Here is an 18366-nt window from a genome sequence, read left to right on the forward strand (position 1 = left end):
AACCTCATTGGCCAAAAAATTCTAACCTTCAAAGTGATTGGACAGTTTGAGCTCCCATCATGAGAGCTGGCCGATTGTAAATAAAAAGGTACAAAGGTTGCATCAACAAAACTGAAATTGCTGGTTTATTACTGCGGCACCCAGCCTAACCTTTAATGTCACAGACAGATTATAGTCTACATATTATCATTCAAACACATCTGTAAAAACATTTGATCTTGGTTTTAACTCACAATAAAGTTAGTTGACATATTTTGCTGATAAGTTGGTGGAGTGAGTACGGACATGAGTCACATAATGCCATTCTTTCATTTCTTTGATTAATTTCAACTGTGACAAGAACAAAAGCATCCGTTTTGTACACAGATGAGAGCGATGGCCACATCTCCAGCAGCATTTAGTCTTTGTCTGTACAGCATTTAATCCTGCACCTCATTATCATACATAAAATGTCAATATGCATAAAAACCAAATACCAATCTTAATTACAGATAGCAAATTGAATGTAGCCCAACACAGGTGAATTTTTTTAAACGCGAATTGTGTCTTTGTCTACGCATGGCACAGTTAATGGACAGTTTGCTCTTCGAATAACATGCACTTTCCAGTGTTCAAATGTAGCACACAAAAAGAAGCCAGGGAATTATTATTCCACTACCAAACAGACAACAGTAGTAGTCCCTAGCATCCAAAATTTCACGGATGACTGAGAATTGAATGGAAATTCTTTGAGGTGTGTCACTCTTGGCAGCTTCCACGTATAAACGCTGCAAGACAAAAGAAGTCCACCAGTATGTTCTGCTTGAGTGACATGTTTCTGTAACAGATGAAGCAGGCAGAGCAGCTGTCAGTGCCAAATGGAACAAACAGGATGTGTTGCGTTTTTCTGAATGGATAGTGTGATGTCCGTCCATGCTCTCTCAGTCCTGCAGAAGTTTACGTTTGACAGTTGAGCTCTCAGATGAGAGGTGAACAAATAAAGCTCCAGCAGCAGTCCGTGCCCTCAGCTCATACATGTCATAGTCATGAGCCCACTCTACATTTCCCCAACGCCGAATCTGTGTAGGAAAATAAAACACTTAGAGGGATAATAAACAACAAATCACAGTCAGTAGAAAGAGCACCAAGGCTGTCTTATTATTTATCATATACAACACTGATGATTGTACATGTATCAGTATAATTGAGTTTGCACAACAACTTCTACCTGGTATTCCTCTTCCAGTCTGGAGAGCAGCACAGCACGTTCCACACACAGCTGTCTGTCAATCAATCCCATTGATAGCACAACTGACTTCAACTGGGTGATGACATATTCAAGCCCTGTTAAGGAAAAACCATATTACTTCAAGAATCTCAAATATTACACTCTTCTGCTATTTTTTTACAGTTGCAATAAAAAGTAAAATAAAAACACTCATGCACAAAGTCATGTCACTAGGTCAGCTCAACAGATACATGCATATCATCTCAAAATTCAGTCTAAATTAAAGACTATTGGAGTTAAAAGAGAATGCAATTGTTAAAAGTGGCTTAACAGCTTAGAAATTCACCTGTCAGAGACCAAAAGGTATAAGAATTCAGGTGTTGCCGAAATGTGTCCTTGGTTGCCTCGGGGATCTCAGGACCCAAAATACTAGATGAGGATCCAATGGTGACATTATACCTACAATTGAGATTGTTGGAAATTAAGACAATTAAGAAAGATTTTAGCACAGCAGCTGAATTGAGCTGTCCTGGGATGTTGCATTGTAAACTAATCCTGCTCTTACCTGTTTTCAATCCAGTGCAGCACTGGGTCCCACTCATTCTTCTGTAGCTCAACCAAACCATGAGGCTCATCCACTCTGTAACTACACGGAAAGGAAACATCAATCACATTTAAGGTCACAACTGTGAGCAACTCAGTCTTAACTTTTGGGTTTTTATTTGACATGACTAGTGGATAGAATAGGCATCTCTACTTGTCATTTCATTTATTGATCTCGTCTAAATCATATGATGTAAAATAGATTATATAAAGATTTAAAAATAAATCAAAGTTTGTGTTATTTATAATTGGTATTATTATTATTATTATTATTCCTAGTTGTAGTAAGTAAGAAGTAGTAAAAACAAGCAAATGAGAAGTAAACAATCAAATAAATAAATTGTATACCAAACTGTGTCAGTCTCCAAGAACTTTAGAGCTGCATTGATCATTTGGTCACTGTTACGCTGAGTGGGATTGTCCAGAGCTGTGTTACACAGTGTAGTCTGTAGGAAGAGGTTAGAATTTACTGACACTAGGGACATAAAAAAAAATAAATAAATAAATAAAAAACCAGAAAAGACAGAAACAAGCACTCGAAACAAAACTCTACAGATATTACTTGCAGCATTTCAAATAGTCGCACTTAACGAAAGGTAACTGAAACATTTCATGTTATCAGTGTGGATGGCTGTTTAAAGAAAACTGCTATTCTCATTAAATGTATAGTGTATGATGTAGCATCATTATTATTTATTTTCCTTGAAAAAAGTAGACATTGCCTGTGAAATTGGTAGAAGCAAACTTCATTTATGACGCATTGGAAGACTCTGAACAAACCCTTCTTTGAAGCCAATTCAATCCCGAGGTCAAGGGTCATACCAGATGCATAGTGTAGAATTTAAGCGTGTCTCTTTGAGCATCCCACTCGGTTGCCACAGCGATGGCCAGGGCTTCATTTGGTACCGTAAACAGCTTCCCTCCGGGGGTTTTCAGTTTCCTTCTGTCTAAGTTGATCTCATATACACCACCTACAACACAGGCATGGAGGAAGACCCTCAGATTACACCTGAGTCTATTTTTTTTTTTTAAACCTTGCGGGTGCATTTTTATGTGAGAAGAGCACGTTTTTTGCTGTGTTGTGACTATGGAAAATGTGACACGTCACACTAAAAATGTCTAAACTCAACCTCTAAATAATATCTGACTCCTACCTTCTCCTTGGGAGATGCTGACATCTTGATAAAATCTCTTCCTCTCTGATAACAATAGAAAAAGTCGCACCAGTCAGAAGATTAGAGTTGTAAAAATGCACTACTGCTACGGACTGACTGTAGTTTAGTTAGCTTACCTGCTGCGGCTGTGGAGTATTTCAAAGCAGATCGGGGGTGCTGACTCCTTTGGCACACTTTACTGATGGTGAAAGCATTTCCAAACTGACTCTGGAGTCGAGCAACGCTCCTAAACATGATGGCAGGTAGGTGAAGAATGGCAGTATGTTGAAGAAGAAGCTACCCGAACAGAGCCAACGCTGTAGGCTAGCTCTATCTGACCGGAGTTTGTTAGTTATTAACATGCAACATTTTTATATAAGATGCTGTTTGTCGCATTGTTTGCCGCATACAATCAATAGGTCTTTAATTTCTGCCAAACATCCCGTCCACAGCTTCAATCAAATAGCTCCTACTTTCAAACGCACGCTTCTGACCTTCTGTGCTTGACAGATAGCGTCGTGAATCCTGTTAGTAGCTGGGAAATGCAGTTTTTACTTGCTTGAATCGCACGCTAACACAACGGGAAAAAACTACACTTAGAAACTCCCACCGAGGGTTCCGCAAATTAAACCAATGAGCGCTGAGTATATTTGCAGGTGGATTCAATTGGCCAATGAGGAAAGTGTATACTGACTCTACGTTGCCGCGTCGAAGTCTGCTTACTTTTCTGATATCTTGGTGCCCGCTAAACTAAACTGCAGAGGAATAAGTAGGAATTTGGACGTTGGTGGGTCTCACCAGCCCCTTTCAACAGCTTCGTAGCTGCGGACTAGGTCCACTGTTGAGACGGCCAGTGACCGCGGTTGGTGCCCAGCCAGCGAAGCGGGAGCCATGCCTGTCCCCGCTGGATACCTCAGCGACTCCCCCGCTGCGGCCTTCGCATCCTCGTCCTCGCTTATCCCGCCGCCGCCGATAAACACCCAGCAGCCCGGCGTGGTCACCTCGCTGCTGTACAGCGGCTCCAAGTTCAGGGGCCACCAGAAGAGCAAAGGGAACTCGTACGACGTGGAGGTTGTCTTGCAGGTGGGGCTCTGAAGCGGGTATCTCGTCATTCACGCCGGCTGTCGGGTATTTGGTGATCTGTCAAACGGACGGTGTGCTGATTGACAGCTGGGAAATCAATGGGCCCTGGCCTGCACATGACTAACTCAGCTAACCAGCTCTGCTTTCCACTTATGACAAGCAAAACATCTCAACTACAAATACATCTCGTCTAGTGTCATGAAAGTTGAATGTGTCTTTGGCTACAACACTTAACAACATGCGTGTCCATTTGTGTTTGGTGTGAGAGGACATTGACAGAAATGTACAATTAGTCCTTTCCAAGCACACCACAGCATTCGTACTGTCATTTGACCACTGTACCTGACACTGGTATGGTAACATTTTCTGCTCTTTGCTGTGTCTTCAGCATGTCACCATGGAGGACTCCTACTTGTGTGGTTATCTGAAGATAAAAGGACTGACAGAGGTAAGAGGAGTTATTCTCCGTATTAAATTGCAGTTGCTGACAGTTGAAGCTGTGTGTGGGCAGTGCTCCCTGTGTACTTTCCAGATCCACTCAGTATTCTGTTGTTTATGTTGTGGAGGATGCCACGTTGAGGCTGCCTAACAAGCTGGCAAACACACAGTGGGCATCTGCTGGCGAATTTAGCATGTATCTGAGAGCTGGGGTGGGAGTGGATGCTGTTACTGAGGAGGTTTAAAGTGGAGATCATCACTAAAGTTATCTAGTGCGTGCATTAAAGTCTGGTATTTATGTGAGCTCATTTGATGTAAATGACTTTCAGAAGATCTACTAATGAGACTGGTATGTTAAAGTTACTTGCTACTGGACTGCAGCTCACTAACATCAAATCTTTATCACCAGGCAAAACATTTCAGTATATAATGTAATTATTTACAGTATTTGAAATAGGACATTATCAGTGGATAACACACCATGAATATTAGTGTGTGCTTTCCTTCTGTCAAAACCTACGCTGCATTTGTTTTTGGATGACAATGGTCTCCTGTTATGATATTCTCACTTACAAAGAGAAGAGCAGACAAAACAGCATTTCACCGGTTGGTTGCACCAGGGCTAACAAAACATCCTTGTTTGTTTCTATGTTGTATACACACTCATAGGAATACCCAACTTTAACCACGTTCTTCGCGGGAGAGATCATCAGCAGGAAGCGGCCGTTTCTCACCAGGAAATGGGATGCAGATGAAGATGTGGATCGTAAGCATTGGGTAAGGGGGAAAAAAAACGTTGATTCATAATCGCCACATGAGCTCCATACCCTACAGCTACCTTGTTTGTTTTGACATCATCACATTTTGTTTTTGTTCAGGGCAAGTTCCAGGCTTTCTACCAGTATGCGAAGACATTCAATTCTGATGATTTTGACTATGAAGATCTGAAGAACTCTGACTATATTTTCATGAGGTGGAAGGTAAATTGCTGCTTAAAATGAGTTTGAGTATTTTTTGTAGTGAGTTCCCCTGAGCTGCATTGGCTTCTTTTTCTCACCCGGTCCATCCCCTCAGGAGCAGTTTCTAGTCCCAGACCACACGATCAAAGACATCAGCGGAGCTTCCTTTGCTGGATTCTACTACATCTGCTTCCAGAAATCCACAGCAACGATCGAGGGCTACTACTACCACAGGAGCTCTGAATGGTAATGTAGCATGACAAAAGTTACTGTGAGGTGACGTGCAGGACAGAAAAGGAAAGGTTGCTGGATCAAATCCCAGAGCAGATGGCAAAATCTGGATGTGACAAGTCAAAACCAGACAGTGTATACACCTTTCTGCAGCTTTTGCCAGCATGCTTCAGGAGTTGTGCCAATCAACTAAAGATGAATGTGGGTTTTTTCTTATTTTTGTTGTTTAGTTTTTTTTCTGAGCAACTGTGTGTTATACAAACAAAGCAGAACAATAATGTCCACAGTTTCTTTTATTTGATTTATGTTGTTGTCCGGCCCTCTGAAGTAAACAGAGGCTTGATTGCATTCTAACTTTAGTGTTTTCAACATTCTTTTGAATTGTTTTCAACTCCCTCTGCACATCAGTGCTTATTGTTATAAAAACCTTCACTGACCCAAGAATACCTTTTTTTTAATTTAATTTAAACGTAAAACTACTAACAACCAGTTCTTCATACACACCATGATATTGACATTTGGCATTATTGTGGCAACTAAAAATAGTATAAATGACAGTGTGAATGTTGTTTGAATAGCTTGCTTATAAGGTTGAGTCAGTGCTGATCACCTATTCAAATTCAGTGTTTATTTTTCATATGTACGGTAAAGAAACATGTTTTCCTCTGCAATTAAATTCTTTTTTGCTGTCCACAATGAATGTATAAATACATAGAAAATAGATGAATAAAATAAAGACATTTTTAAAAAGAAAAAAAAAATAGAATAAAAACAGGACAATCTCAAAAACAGCAACATAGTGTTGAGAGTGAACAGTAAATAGTGAGTCAATAGTTTCCATCTTGATGAGGCAATAACTGAATGTAAACACAATGAATGACTATTGCTGAAAAAGGAAGACCAAAGATACAATCAAGGATTACAGCTTTAAGATAAACAAACATCTAAAACTGTTGACAGTTATCTGAGGTTTCCCCCCCCCCCCCCTCCTGTTCCACACAGAATGCAGCTCATGAATTTTAAGATGGCTAAGGTTAGGGTTAAGGTTAGAACCCATGGTTTTCACAGAACAGTAATGTCATGAAGCCTGAAAGTCTGGCATAAGCAAACATGCCAATGCATCATGTACATGCTTTTGAACTTTTTAAAATTTCAAAAGATGGGGATCTTGTAGCCACACATGATGAATTCGTGAAAAGGTTGCCCTGTTTTTTTCTAACACACATCATGTTGTTGCTCCACAGGTACCAGTCTCTAAACCTCACTCATGTCCCCGAGCACAGCGCAGCCATCTATGAGTTCCGGTGACCCCGGTCAGCATCGTGGATCTTTGTTTTTGTTTTTTGCTTTTTTTGATGGACATAGACTTGAGGCAAAGCAGAGGTCTGTGGATGCTACTGAACAGGAAAAGGAGAACAACGAGGAATGGGAATCTTGGCCTGTGGTGAAGAGTAAACTCTTACATTCTCATTCAGTGCATGGACTCCTGATTGATCAGAGAACAGGATGGGACAAATGAATGTATGAGACAAGAAGAAAGAGCAGTTCTGCTCCCTGGCTGGAGCTTGTAAAGCAGCACAGACTGGGTGTGGTTCATATTTGTGTACCCTTTTCTCCATTTGTTTTGACATCTGGTTAAAAAAATGCTTGGCACAGTACCTTGAGACACTTTATAAGCTGAGTTGGGTATTCCCCCCACTTGTTTTGCAACTAGAAACATTTCCAGCTTTCATCCAGTCATTGCGAATGAGCTACATAAACATATTTGTCTAAAATTGCCCAAAGATTCCTGTGGGGAATCTGGTCTTGTAAACACAACCTGTAATGAACTAAATCACAAAGAGAGAAGTTGTGCTTCATAATTAGAGCTCTTCAAATTTTAGGATTGGAGCTTTAATCAGCACATAAGCTAGAACAACAGTATTTTTTTCTAAGCCGGTTCTGTATTTGCCTGTCAAGAGGACTGACACAGAGCAAGACCCCCCTGTGTTCAGAAGATCACTTTGGAGATTATTATCACATGTTATTGCTGTGGAGCTTGTTCTATTGAATTACCTTTGCACAAAGATGGAATATATATTACTAATGCTTGCAATCAGGATTTTACACTCACATGCCCCGATACACAAGCATTTAATGTTTAAAGTGGCATGTCAAGCCTTTTAAACACTTTTTAAGGGTTTGAGGCCAAAACAATCACACAAAAATCCCAAAATTTTTTTTTATTTTATTTTATTAGTGTTTTTTTTTTATCCTTGCACTCTACATAAAAAAATAGCTTTTTACTCCTTATATCTTGGTTTAAATTAATATCCCTACATGTCTCCTCGACTATGCAACACTTTCAACATAGCACTCTCCAAACATAAAACCTTCAGTTTTCAGAGACAAAATTTTATTCTATCCTTATAGTATATGGAAGAAAAACCAAAATTATCTGTCTTCATTGAAAAACTATTTTTGTTAAAATGCCTATGAAAACACTCTCCTTCCTAATCATGTTCCATGTGACAGTGCCATTTTTAAAAAGAATCTTATCAGAGATGTGTTATAACAGATCAAAGAGTGTGATTGTTTGAGATTAAAACTGGATTTGTTTGGTGGTGAATGTAAAGAATTGATTGTGGATTTAAAAAAAAAAATCATATCAAAAACTGCTGTGTGTTTAATGTCTGGCTGATGTTTTTCTGTAATATTTTCAGATTTCATATAACACCTTCAATTTATTATTACATAATTTGATCATATTAATTCTAAAGCAAGTTGCACATATTTGGGGGCAATTTCTTAGGTGTTTCAGGAAAGATTATTTTGCTACATAATAAAACCTGGCTCCAATAGGACAAAACTATTAATTTTTTACTATGCACTGCCCTCTGGTGTACCTTTGTCCACACAATATGAGAGCATCAACAATATAAAAGCTTGTGTTCACAAGAAGCATGATTGGAGCTTAAAAGATGTATCTGACTTTATGGACAAATATTTACCAGATTTTCTGACGTTAATACTGTAAAACTGACTATTTTCTATTTTAAATTTGTCATAAATGTGTATGTACTGTGATGTAATGTTCTGTGTGTGTAGCAGATTCCATGGCAGCCTGATAGTTGTTTGACTCCACTCAGACTCAGGTGTCACAGAGAGATCGTACTGACACTGTAAAGCGTTAGCCTCAAGGTGACACCAGAGTCAAAAGATTACCAAAGTCAGGATTCGTTCTCCAGCCTACATATGCAACAGTTGGGGAGAGTTGGCGTTTTGCATGTGTGTGACCAAAGTGCTGTGCAGAAAGATGAGGGGGGGAACTGGAATAAGGAGAAACTAAGAGACCACTGCAGGGATGGCACCTAATAAAGGAAAAAAGTAAACAAATTAGTTGGAAAAGCAGTACAGAGACAAAGAAAATTATATTACATGACAAATGACTGGTTTTGAAAAGTATCTGCTTTCTGTGCACAATGTGAATTTACAGAAATACGCCAGAAATAACCTTGGCAGCAATGTGGTTCAGTTACAGGTGAAGAACTTCCTGGTATTATTTTCCTGCTTTGTGAATGCGGAGTGTCCAATGACATGGGAAGTGAGTGCCAGTCAAAGCCTTTTATGTTATCTGGAAATTACAAAGGAGTTTATACCATTCTTGTGACGTGCCCGCTAATGGACCACTAATCCTGCAAATTGTGGAGCAAAGAAATACCTCATGTTTTTGCTTTTTTCAGTCTGAAAAAAAGGGGTTGTCTTCTGTAGAGTCAAGAAGCAAGGACATGTTTTATTATATCTGGGTTGGCTTCAATTTCTAAGGGTTCATCAGGACCGTGGTGAAAAGCAGGCTTAGCTGAAAAGGATGAAAGCGGACTTGGCAGGCAGAATACAGCAGCAATGCAAACAGTTTTTATCCATGAATACCCTCAAAATAACTTAAATAACATTTATTAATACTATCAAAATAATCTTTGTTTATTTTGAGTCAGTTACGTGCCCCTTTAAGCTAAAAGGGTTTTATGTGATGAATCATCAGGTGTATGAGCCAAAAACTGCTCAGTTTCATATCAAAAGGAACTATTTCTTATTACTGGAAACGGATAGTTTGATAGTCTGTGATAGTGGGCACCTTTGTGCAAGTGCCTACTGTATGTGTGCGTGTGTGTGTACGCACACACAACCATGTAGGTGTGTGTAGCTGCAGTAACAATAGATGCATTTTAGCGTCCTCTGGCAAAGTCACAGAAAAATGTTCCTGTAGCTGGATCAACCACAATCCTGCCACAACACCTCAATTTCAAGGTGCTGCTTTTACATACAGGCAGAAATGAAAGCGGAGCGACAGGACATGGTTTGACTGGGTGTTGATGATAAGATGTCTGAAAATTCCCACATCCACGGCGGACTGTTTATTATTATGCCAACATGACGGAGGGTTAGGGTTAGGGTGAGGACATTAAGGCAATACGTGGTCAGGTTCTCTGTCCCATTTCATTCTTAGACTTGGTCACAGGTCAAAGGTCAATGTCACTGACCTTGAATTCCTTACTGTCATTGTACAGTGCAATTCAGTGATTCAGTGTTTAGCCTTGTAAATGTGATATTAACTATGCAGTTAGAATTTCTTTTTTCTATGTTTCACAGAGACTTGACTCAGAAATGGTAACAGAACGGGAGAGGAAATGGTAGTAATGGTAATAACTTGTGAAGGTACAAACCGGCAGAGGTGGGTGTATGTCTCTGCTCGGCCTGCTGTGATCACAATACTCCCTTCTTGAGTTGGCCAGACTTTTTGTTTTTGCATAAAAGAAGTTGACCTGATCATCAGCTCATCCTTTAATCCAGGTGAAAGCTTTCACCATATCTACACCACATCACCGCAGGTCTTGCGATATTAAATCCAAGGAGGTCACAGTGACTGCTGAGCTTTGACAACCAAAATCCAATCCATTTATCCCTGAGTCCCATTTGTGCCACATTCAGAGAGGTCCCTTTATGGCGTTAGCGATGAGTAACTACCAACCTGTATGTGCTCTACTGCTTTGTGAATGGGGAGTTTCCAGTGACACCGGATGTGAGTGTAGGTTATTTAAATGATTCCATAAAGAATTTGGTCTAAACCTGCATAGTATCAAATGGGCCTTGAAGTAACTTTGTCAGGATTTGATGCTACATAAATACAATTTGACTTGATTTGACAACTTTAAAACGTGCCTCTGGTTCTGGCTGGCATCAGCATGAAGACAAAAAAAGCTATTTGGGTCTAGGTGGGGTTTGTAATTGACATTGATTTCAAATGCATTTTGTTCAGATTATGAAACTTTCAAATTTTTTGTGATGACTTATTGACATTATCATGATAAAGTTGGTTTCGTCCATTTCATTAACGATTAGACAGATTGCAATCAGCATGTGCAGAGAAATGTGATTATTTCCTGACTCCTGCACTGCCACTTTGACGTTCTAGTGACAGATCTCCAAATTTCTCTCCATAATCCATTCGAATGGCTTTTGAATGGATTGCCATAAAGTTTTCTTTGTATGATGCATTTATTGTCCTCAAAATATGAACCCCAAAGACTTTGGGGTCCCCTTCCTGTAGCTCTTTTGGTCTGCGGTCCCACACACGACACGTAGACACAGGGAGAAAAGTCCGCACAGAATGGCTCAGCCTCACTGTGCCACTCCTTTCATTTGCCTTCTGTCAAACTCAAATCAAGATGTTGAACAGAGAAATGACATGAGACTTTGTGCATATGTGGCTGAGAATAATCATAATGATTTAATTACACAACAGACGAAGAAGATACTTATATGACTGCTGTACAGAAGGTAAATCCCCTGAGTAATTTCATGTTCTCTATTTATTTTAGAAATAAAGGGTGCATTCCCCAGAGGGTGTGTCAAGTATGAGAATCAGTTGAACTGAGGATGCTATTATCCATGTGTGTGTACGTGCACATTCTTGCATACAAGCACAGCTTCAGTTTTCATATAATTAGATGATTTAATATTCATCAACTGCAATGGATTGCCTCGCTCTCACCTAATGTGAGCTGGGATCGGCTCCAGCAACTCCTTGTTAAGAGGTGAAGTTTTTTGCTTAGATCTTGGGCGCACATATCTGCTCTTATCATTACTGTCTTGCTTTTGAGTGACAAGATGATTATTTTCTGGTAATAAATGTTTTGTTAATTTCAAATTTATGTAAAACAATGATAAGACATTCTGCATCATACACATTTTTTAAGAATCCAACTTTGAGCAACTCTCTCCTGTTTAGCATGTACAGGACTACTTCAGGCTTAATGTAATTATATGTTTTAATATTAGGCACTGTAATTGAAACAAATTATGAACTTCCTGAACTTAAATTTTTACATCCGTGTATCCGTGCAAAGTTCTTATTCCTGCAGAATGTGGCAATGTTTGCCCGGAGCCGTGACATATGCCATAAACCATGTTTCATGCTTAATGTGACTTCTTCACCCCTGCAGTTTGTTTCTCTAGTTCTTATCTAGAAAGGATATCTGATTAATCTTCATAAAAGAAGACTCAGTTTTTGTTATATCTACAATTCAGTGGCAGTTTTCCTGCTCCGTGGCAGCTATGCTGTCAATGATCTGCCAGTGTCTGAACGACTGAGAAAAATTTTTCAAGTCCACTGTTGATTAACATCACCACATACTGGAGACAACTAGGCTAGGGCATTATGTGGTCAGGTTGTCTGACTAGTTTAATTCTCCTAACACCATGAGGAAATGTTTTCAAATTTGGAAGCGTTCCCTTGAACTCTAGAATGAATTATATAGAGCTTGTTTGTTTGTTTGATGTTTTGCCATGTAAATGTGATATTGGAACAGTTAGAAAGAACTTTTTCATCAGAACAAGTCAAAAGGTTCACCAAGAGATGACTACAGGAAGAAATCATTTGACTTTGATGATGCAACGTCAAGGTGAAGGCTTGCCTAAGAATCCAAACAGTAATTAAATAGTAATTGTAATAATTAGTGAAAGGACAAACTGGCAGAGGCACTTAAATGTCTCTGCTGGGCCTGCCATGGTAACAATACTCCCTTCTTCAGTTGAAAAATTACCAGACCTGTGTGTTCGAAAACATTATCACATTACAGTTAAGTTGGCCTTTGAACATTTGAATGCAAATATAATTTCAAATTTAAATTTATGGACAATCTCACTTTGCTTTTGGCAATAAATCTCAAATTCATACACTGAAACTGAATGTGGTTATTTAAAACATCTTGCAAGTATTTTTGGTTTATTTTTCCTACACAGACAGTCACTGTCTTATCGACAGAAGGAACCATTAATCTGAAAAAAATTATGAATTGATCCTCACATGGACTAACAAAAAACCTACAAGTGATTCCAATGATTGTGCATTGTTGATGTCTTCAGGAATGTGCACCGACAACTTACAAATCAAAGATGACAGAAGCAGGAGGATTTATGTGCAGGAAAAAAAGGTAATTCACATACAATGGGATGTGCTACAACCATGTACTGTGTCTCATATGACATATTAGTCACCATGGACTGCTCAATTCTTCCATTTTCCTTTTTCTCCCCTGCTCATCTGTTAAGGTTGCAGGGATACTGGAGCCGATCCCTGCTGACATTGGTTCACCCCAGACAGGTCACTCAACCACAGGACTGAAATATAGGAACATATAGAGAGGCTCAACACAGAGGGGTCACCTCCTCAGGTCCAGTTTCAGCTGTCTACTCAAGTTTAAAGGAAAAGGCACACTCCTTTGAGGACAGCAATGCTAAAATCCTGGACAGGGAGGACAGGCGGTTTGAAAGAGGAGTCTGTGTAAAAGTGGAAAACCCTTGTCTAAACAGGGGAGGGGGTCTGCGGCACCACCTATCTCCCATCTACAATGCTGCCCTGACAACCACACCCACGAGAATCAACGACGGCTGCCCAAAACTGACCTCATGTGACTCCAACACCCGTAACGACTGTCGTTCACCAGTGGGCTCATATGAGTCTTAACGAAGGCCGTTCACTGGAGGCCTCACTCCACTAATGGGCTATTGTCACAAGGAGCTGTGTGGACACTCCCAGAGAGTGGGACCTGGGTCCAACTCCACTGTTTTGTCAGAGTAGTGAGGACTAGTCAGACCGATGCGTGGAGACCTGATGAAGCCTCTGGGATAAGAGGAGACGGGCAAAGTCCTCAGTCCAGTTATGTTTGATTCAGTTTGTTGGCTGGATATGACTATGACCTGGATGAATGAGACTATACACAGACATAGCGCCAATCACTGTACCACCGTGCCGTTCATTTAATTTATTCTCAGGCAAGCCAAATCATGCCTGTATTATGTTTGACATGGTTTGGCTCATGAGTCTTTGGGTGTGCATGGTTGAGAATAGATCACAAGGAATGATTTGTGCAACAAGGCCTTGATTAAAGAATACATAGGAAATATGTTTATATCGAAGCTGTTGAGAATGTGAATCACCCAAGTAATGTCATCATCTCTTTGTATTTTTTAAATAGAAGGTATTTTCATCAGAGGGTGTATCAAATATAAAGCATATAACTCAGTTTGACTAAAGGTGCTATTATGCACATGTGGGTGTGTGCATATTTAACTGACACTGATTTCCCAGCACTGGCCAAAGAATTACAATCTCCACTAACTACTGCCCGACTTCCTTCTAGCTGTGATTACAAATGTGTCGAAGCTTCCCAGAAACCTTTATCCACTGGCTCCACCTTCCTCTGTTCATGAATGGAACTTGTCAAACCTTTGACCACGTCTTCAAGGAGGATGTGTCAGAAGAAGAAGTGTCACTGCTGAATTTATTTTTTTGCACTATGGTAGAATGTACAAAGCACATCTGCAGTTTGGGTTAGTTAGTTAGTTTTACTTAGATCTTGGGCGCATATATCTGCTCTTATCATTACTGTCTTGCTTTTGTGTGACAAGATGATTATTTTCTGGTAATAAATGTCTTGTTAATTTCAAATTTATATAAAACAATGATAAGACATTCTGCATCATACACATTTTTTAAGAATCCAACTTTGAGCAACTCTCTGAAGAACCATTAAGATAATTATGCTCACTGCGATGTTTGTTTGGGGACGTGATGTATGCAATAAACTATGCTTTATGTCATGTCGTCATCGCTGCAGTTTGCTCTTTGTGTTTGTTGTCCTTATCTATTTGCCGGCATAAAAGACGTATGACAAATAAAATCATATGCCGCTTGTCTGTACATCATAACACCCGAGACACACTACTGTTATATATAATTCGAGAGAAGATGGCAGGGAAAATATTTTCTCCTTGTTTGCTAAATGACAACAACAATTCAACAATGAATTCTGCACCAGGATGAAACTGTTATTCCAGTAAATGCTCAAAAGAGGGAGAATGACAGCTGCAGTATGAGCCATGCACCTGGACAATGTCTCTAACATTTCCGATGCCAGTTTCAAAGTAGCCTAAACAAAGAGGTGATTGTGAGCCCAGTCCAAATCAAACAAAAATGACATGCTGAGGAAAAGCCCACATATTTATTTAATTATTTTTTTTCCTTTGACAGAAAGACACTGTGTTTTTGACAGATGGAGCCATTAATCACAAATAGATCCTTCTCATAGTGAAATTGAACAGATCCTGAGAAGGAATAACAAAAAGCTTATTATCTATGAGCCAACAAATGATACCTGCATTATGTTTGAGAGAAAAAAATACATTCCCATGATTGTGCATTGTTGATGCCTTCAAGAATGCGTACCAACAACATATAAATCAAAGATATGACAGAAGAGGCAGATAATTAACAAATGATGCAGAAAGTGCTCCATCCATCCATCCATCCATTAACTGCACACACTATACGTCAGGGGGACTTCGAGGGTCTCCAGTCTATCACAGGGCAACATATAGAGACAAACATTCACACACAGACATGTAGGCCTACGGGCATTTTAGGGTCACCAGCTAACCTAAACCTGCATGTGTTTGGGCTGTGTGAGGAAACTGGAGAACTCGTGAGAACCAACGCAGGCACACAGAAAAACGTGCTAACACACAAAAATGCAAACAAAGTCCCCAGGCCTGGAATGGAAACCAGAAGATTCTTGCTGCTGCTGATGCTACCATGGTGCCATAATTAACATCAATTTGTTGCAATTGTTTTGAACTAGCATAAATGTCTTGGTATAAAAGCTAATAAATACAGCTGAGGGATAAGTAAGGGCTTGTTTGTTTCTTTATATTGTTATTTTCTCTTTCTGTTGCTTCCTCGTTGTAAATTTATGGGGTTGTTACACACTGGCCGCTTTCTTGATAATGATAATACTCATTTATATCAGTGTGAATTATTTGTGTGTGTGCGCGTGTGTGTGAAAGGGAGGGTTTGTTCTTGTAAGTAAAGAACTTTAGTACACTTTAGTAAAGTCAATCAATCAATCAATCAGCCTATATTGTTATTATTTCAATCTCCAGAGTAATAAAAAATGTTGTAGTTTATCTTTGGCACATATAAACTACATAATTAGATCCAGTGGTTGGACGTTCTTCTGTCTGTTGTTGGACATCATGATGTCAACAGCATGCAACTCATACCTTTCCAATGATCAATGACATTTTATCCTTTTGTGTCATGCACCGTCCCTCATGTGCTCTCACAGTGCACACTGTGAGAAAGTATGTCAGAGGCAGAAATGCTCCATGCACAGTACTTCCTACGTGCTGTGCTCTCGACGTCCATATTTCTCGTGTCATCAGCTGATGACACAGCGTCAGAGTCATGGTCTCAGTGGGGGAAATCCACATGTAGCTTTTACACTCAGGTGTTGACATCCTCTCAGGGCCTACACAAAACTGGACAGCCCTAACCTTTTACACCATAACACTGAGTGTGTTTGTGTATTAAATTCTGGCATTGCTTCAGACAAGAACTCACATTTATCTGATAAGGGGCTGGTATTATTCTGTCTGACTATGGCTTGCAGTCCTCACTTTGAAGAAACACCTGTTCCCCCAGACACACACATGCATGCCCTTAACTATTCAGTCAATCTCAACACACACACACACACACACAGAGATAACCTTCTTGCATTGCTGATAAGGCATATTGCTGCTGGATGACAAATTTCAAGTGATTGCACGTGCAAACTTATGGGGAAAGAGAAATACAAGAAATACCAGGAAGTGCTGTTTAAAAACAGGAGCGGTGAAGGTTGTACACTACATGCTACCTGGAAATAACAAACTTCCTCTTAACTAGTGCATTGATAAAAAATATGCAACACGACGAGAGAGGATTGATACCTGGCTGCATGATAAGTAAATGCACAACTGCTATTATCTTAAATAAATATTAGACCCAGAGAAATCTGTTTGCTGGTTTTGTCTAAAGCCATCTAATCCACCAATTCAATCTTGTAAATCTCACTAGGCTCTATCTTGCTTTTACATGCCATTCAAAAACAAAAAGGTGGAATGACAGATTATGGTTTCACATGTAGTAACATGCCAAACAATTTATCAGTCTAAACTGAGCAAAATGCCACATAAGGCTCCTTTTATTGCATGCAAAGTGAAACAGATCAATCTGTAAGCTTCAGGGTTTGCAGCAGTTACACCCATCAAGGCCATGCCATCAAGGGCGGACTGGTCGCATGGTGCGTGTGTCATGGCTGCCGGAAAACCCATACATGTGTCTGCTCTGATTTGCTTCATTTGAAATAAACTTCTTTTTGGACGAAAAACAACCACGCCTAGCTTCTGAAATTGGAATTAAAGGAACTGCACTAAGGTGGTTCAAATCCTACTTATCAGATAGACATCAGTTTGTCCATGTAAACAACAGCTCCTCCTCATGTACTAGTCCAATCCTCTTTACGCTTTATCTGCTTCCTCTAGGCAACATTATCAGGAAAGACAGCATCAACCTCCACTGCTATGCAGGACACTCAGCTGTACCTATCAATGAAGCCAAATGAAGTCACTCAGATAGTCAGACTGCAGGCATGTCTTGAAGACATAAAAGTCTGGATGACTGGAAATGTTTTACTTCTCAACTCTGACAAAACAGAAGTTATTGTACTCGGCCCTAAGCACCTCAGAAAAATACTATCTAATCATCTCATCAGTCTGGACGGCATTATTTTGGCTTCCAGCTCCACTGTAAGAAACCTTGCAGTAATTTTTGACCAGGACATGTCCTTTGTCCCTCACATCAAACAAGTTAGTCGGGTTAGTTAGTTCTTCCACCTGAGAAACATTAGCAAAATCAGAAACACCCTTTCTCAGGATGATGCAGAAAAACTAGTCCATGCATTTGTAACTTTTCGGCTGGACTACTGTAACTCATTACTATCTGGATGTCCAAACAAATCTCTAAAAGGCCTTCAGTTAATTCAGAACACTGCTGCATGAATATTAACAGGAACTAGGAAAAGAGATCACATCTCTCCCGTGTTAGCTGCTCTTCATTGGCTGCCAGTAAAATATAGAGTAGAATTCAAAATCCTTCTTTTAACATATAAAGCTCTTAATGGCCAAGCTCCATCATTTCTCAGAGAGCTCATAGTTCCTCACTGTCCTAGCAGGCCACTCCGCTCTCTAGATGGAGGTTTACTTGTGGTTCCTAGAGTCTCCAAGAGTAAATCTGGAGGTAGATCATTCAGTTATCAGGCTCCTCTTCTAT

At 39.8% G+C, this 18366-nt stretch overlaps 2 protein-coding genes across 2 annotated transcripts; one reads left to right on the forward strand and one right to left on the reverse strand.

Moving 5' to 3' along the window:
* Window positions 1-103: 103 nt before the first annotated feature.
* Window positions 104-4113, reverse strand: atpaf2 (ATP synthase mitochondrial F1 complex assembly factor 2). The gene is made up of 8 exons (XM_029528240.1): window positions 3102-4113; window positions 2965-3009; window positions 2633-2781; window positions 2159-2256; window positions 1773-1853; window positions 1554-1666; window positions 1208-1323; window positions 104-1058 (listed from the first exon to the last, which is right to left on the reverse strand). Exons 1-8 carry the CDS (start codon window positions 3217-3219, stop codon window positions 921-923), a joined length of 858 nt encoding a protein of 285 aa, XP_029384100.1. The 5' UTR covers window positions 3220-4113; the 3' UTR covers window positions 104-920.
* On the forward strand, window positions 3670-8351 carry LOC115060343 (glucose-induced degradation protein 4 homolog). The gene is made up of 6 exons (XM_029528241.1): window positions 3670-4047; window positions 4436-4495; window positions 5155-5262; window positions 5364-5465; window positions 5560-5690; window positions 6920-8351. The coding sequence occupies exons 1-6, from the start codon at window positions 3856-3858 to the stop codon at window positions 6981-6983; spliced, it is 657 nt and encodes a 218-aa protein (XP_029384101.1). The 5' UTR covers window positions 3670-3855; the 3' UTR covers window positions 6984-8351.
* The last annotated feature ends 10015 nt before the right edge of the window (window positions 8352-18366 follow it).

This window comes from Echeneis naucrates, chromosome 19 (genome assembly GCF_900963305.1).
Source record: "Echeneis naucrates chromosome 19, fEcheNa1.1, whole genome shotgun sequence".
Taxonomy (NCBI): Eukaryota; Metazoa; Chordata; class Actinopteri; order Carangiformes; family Echeneidae; genus Echeneis; species Echeneis naucrates.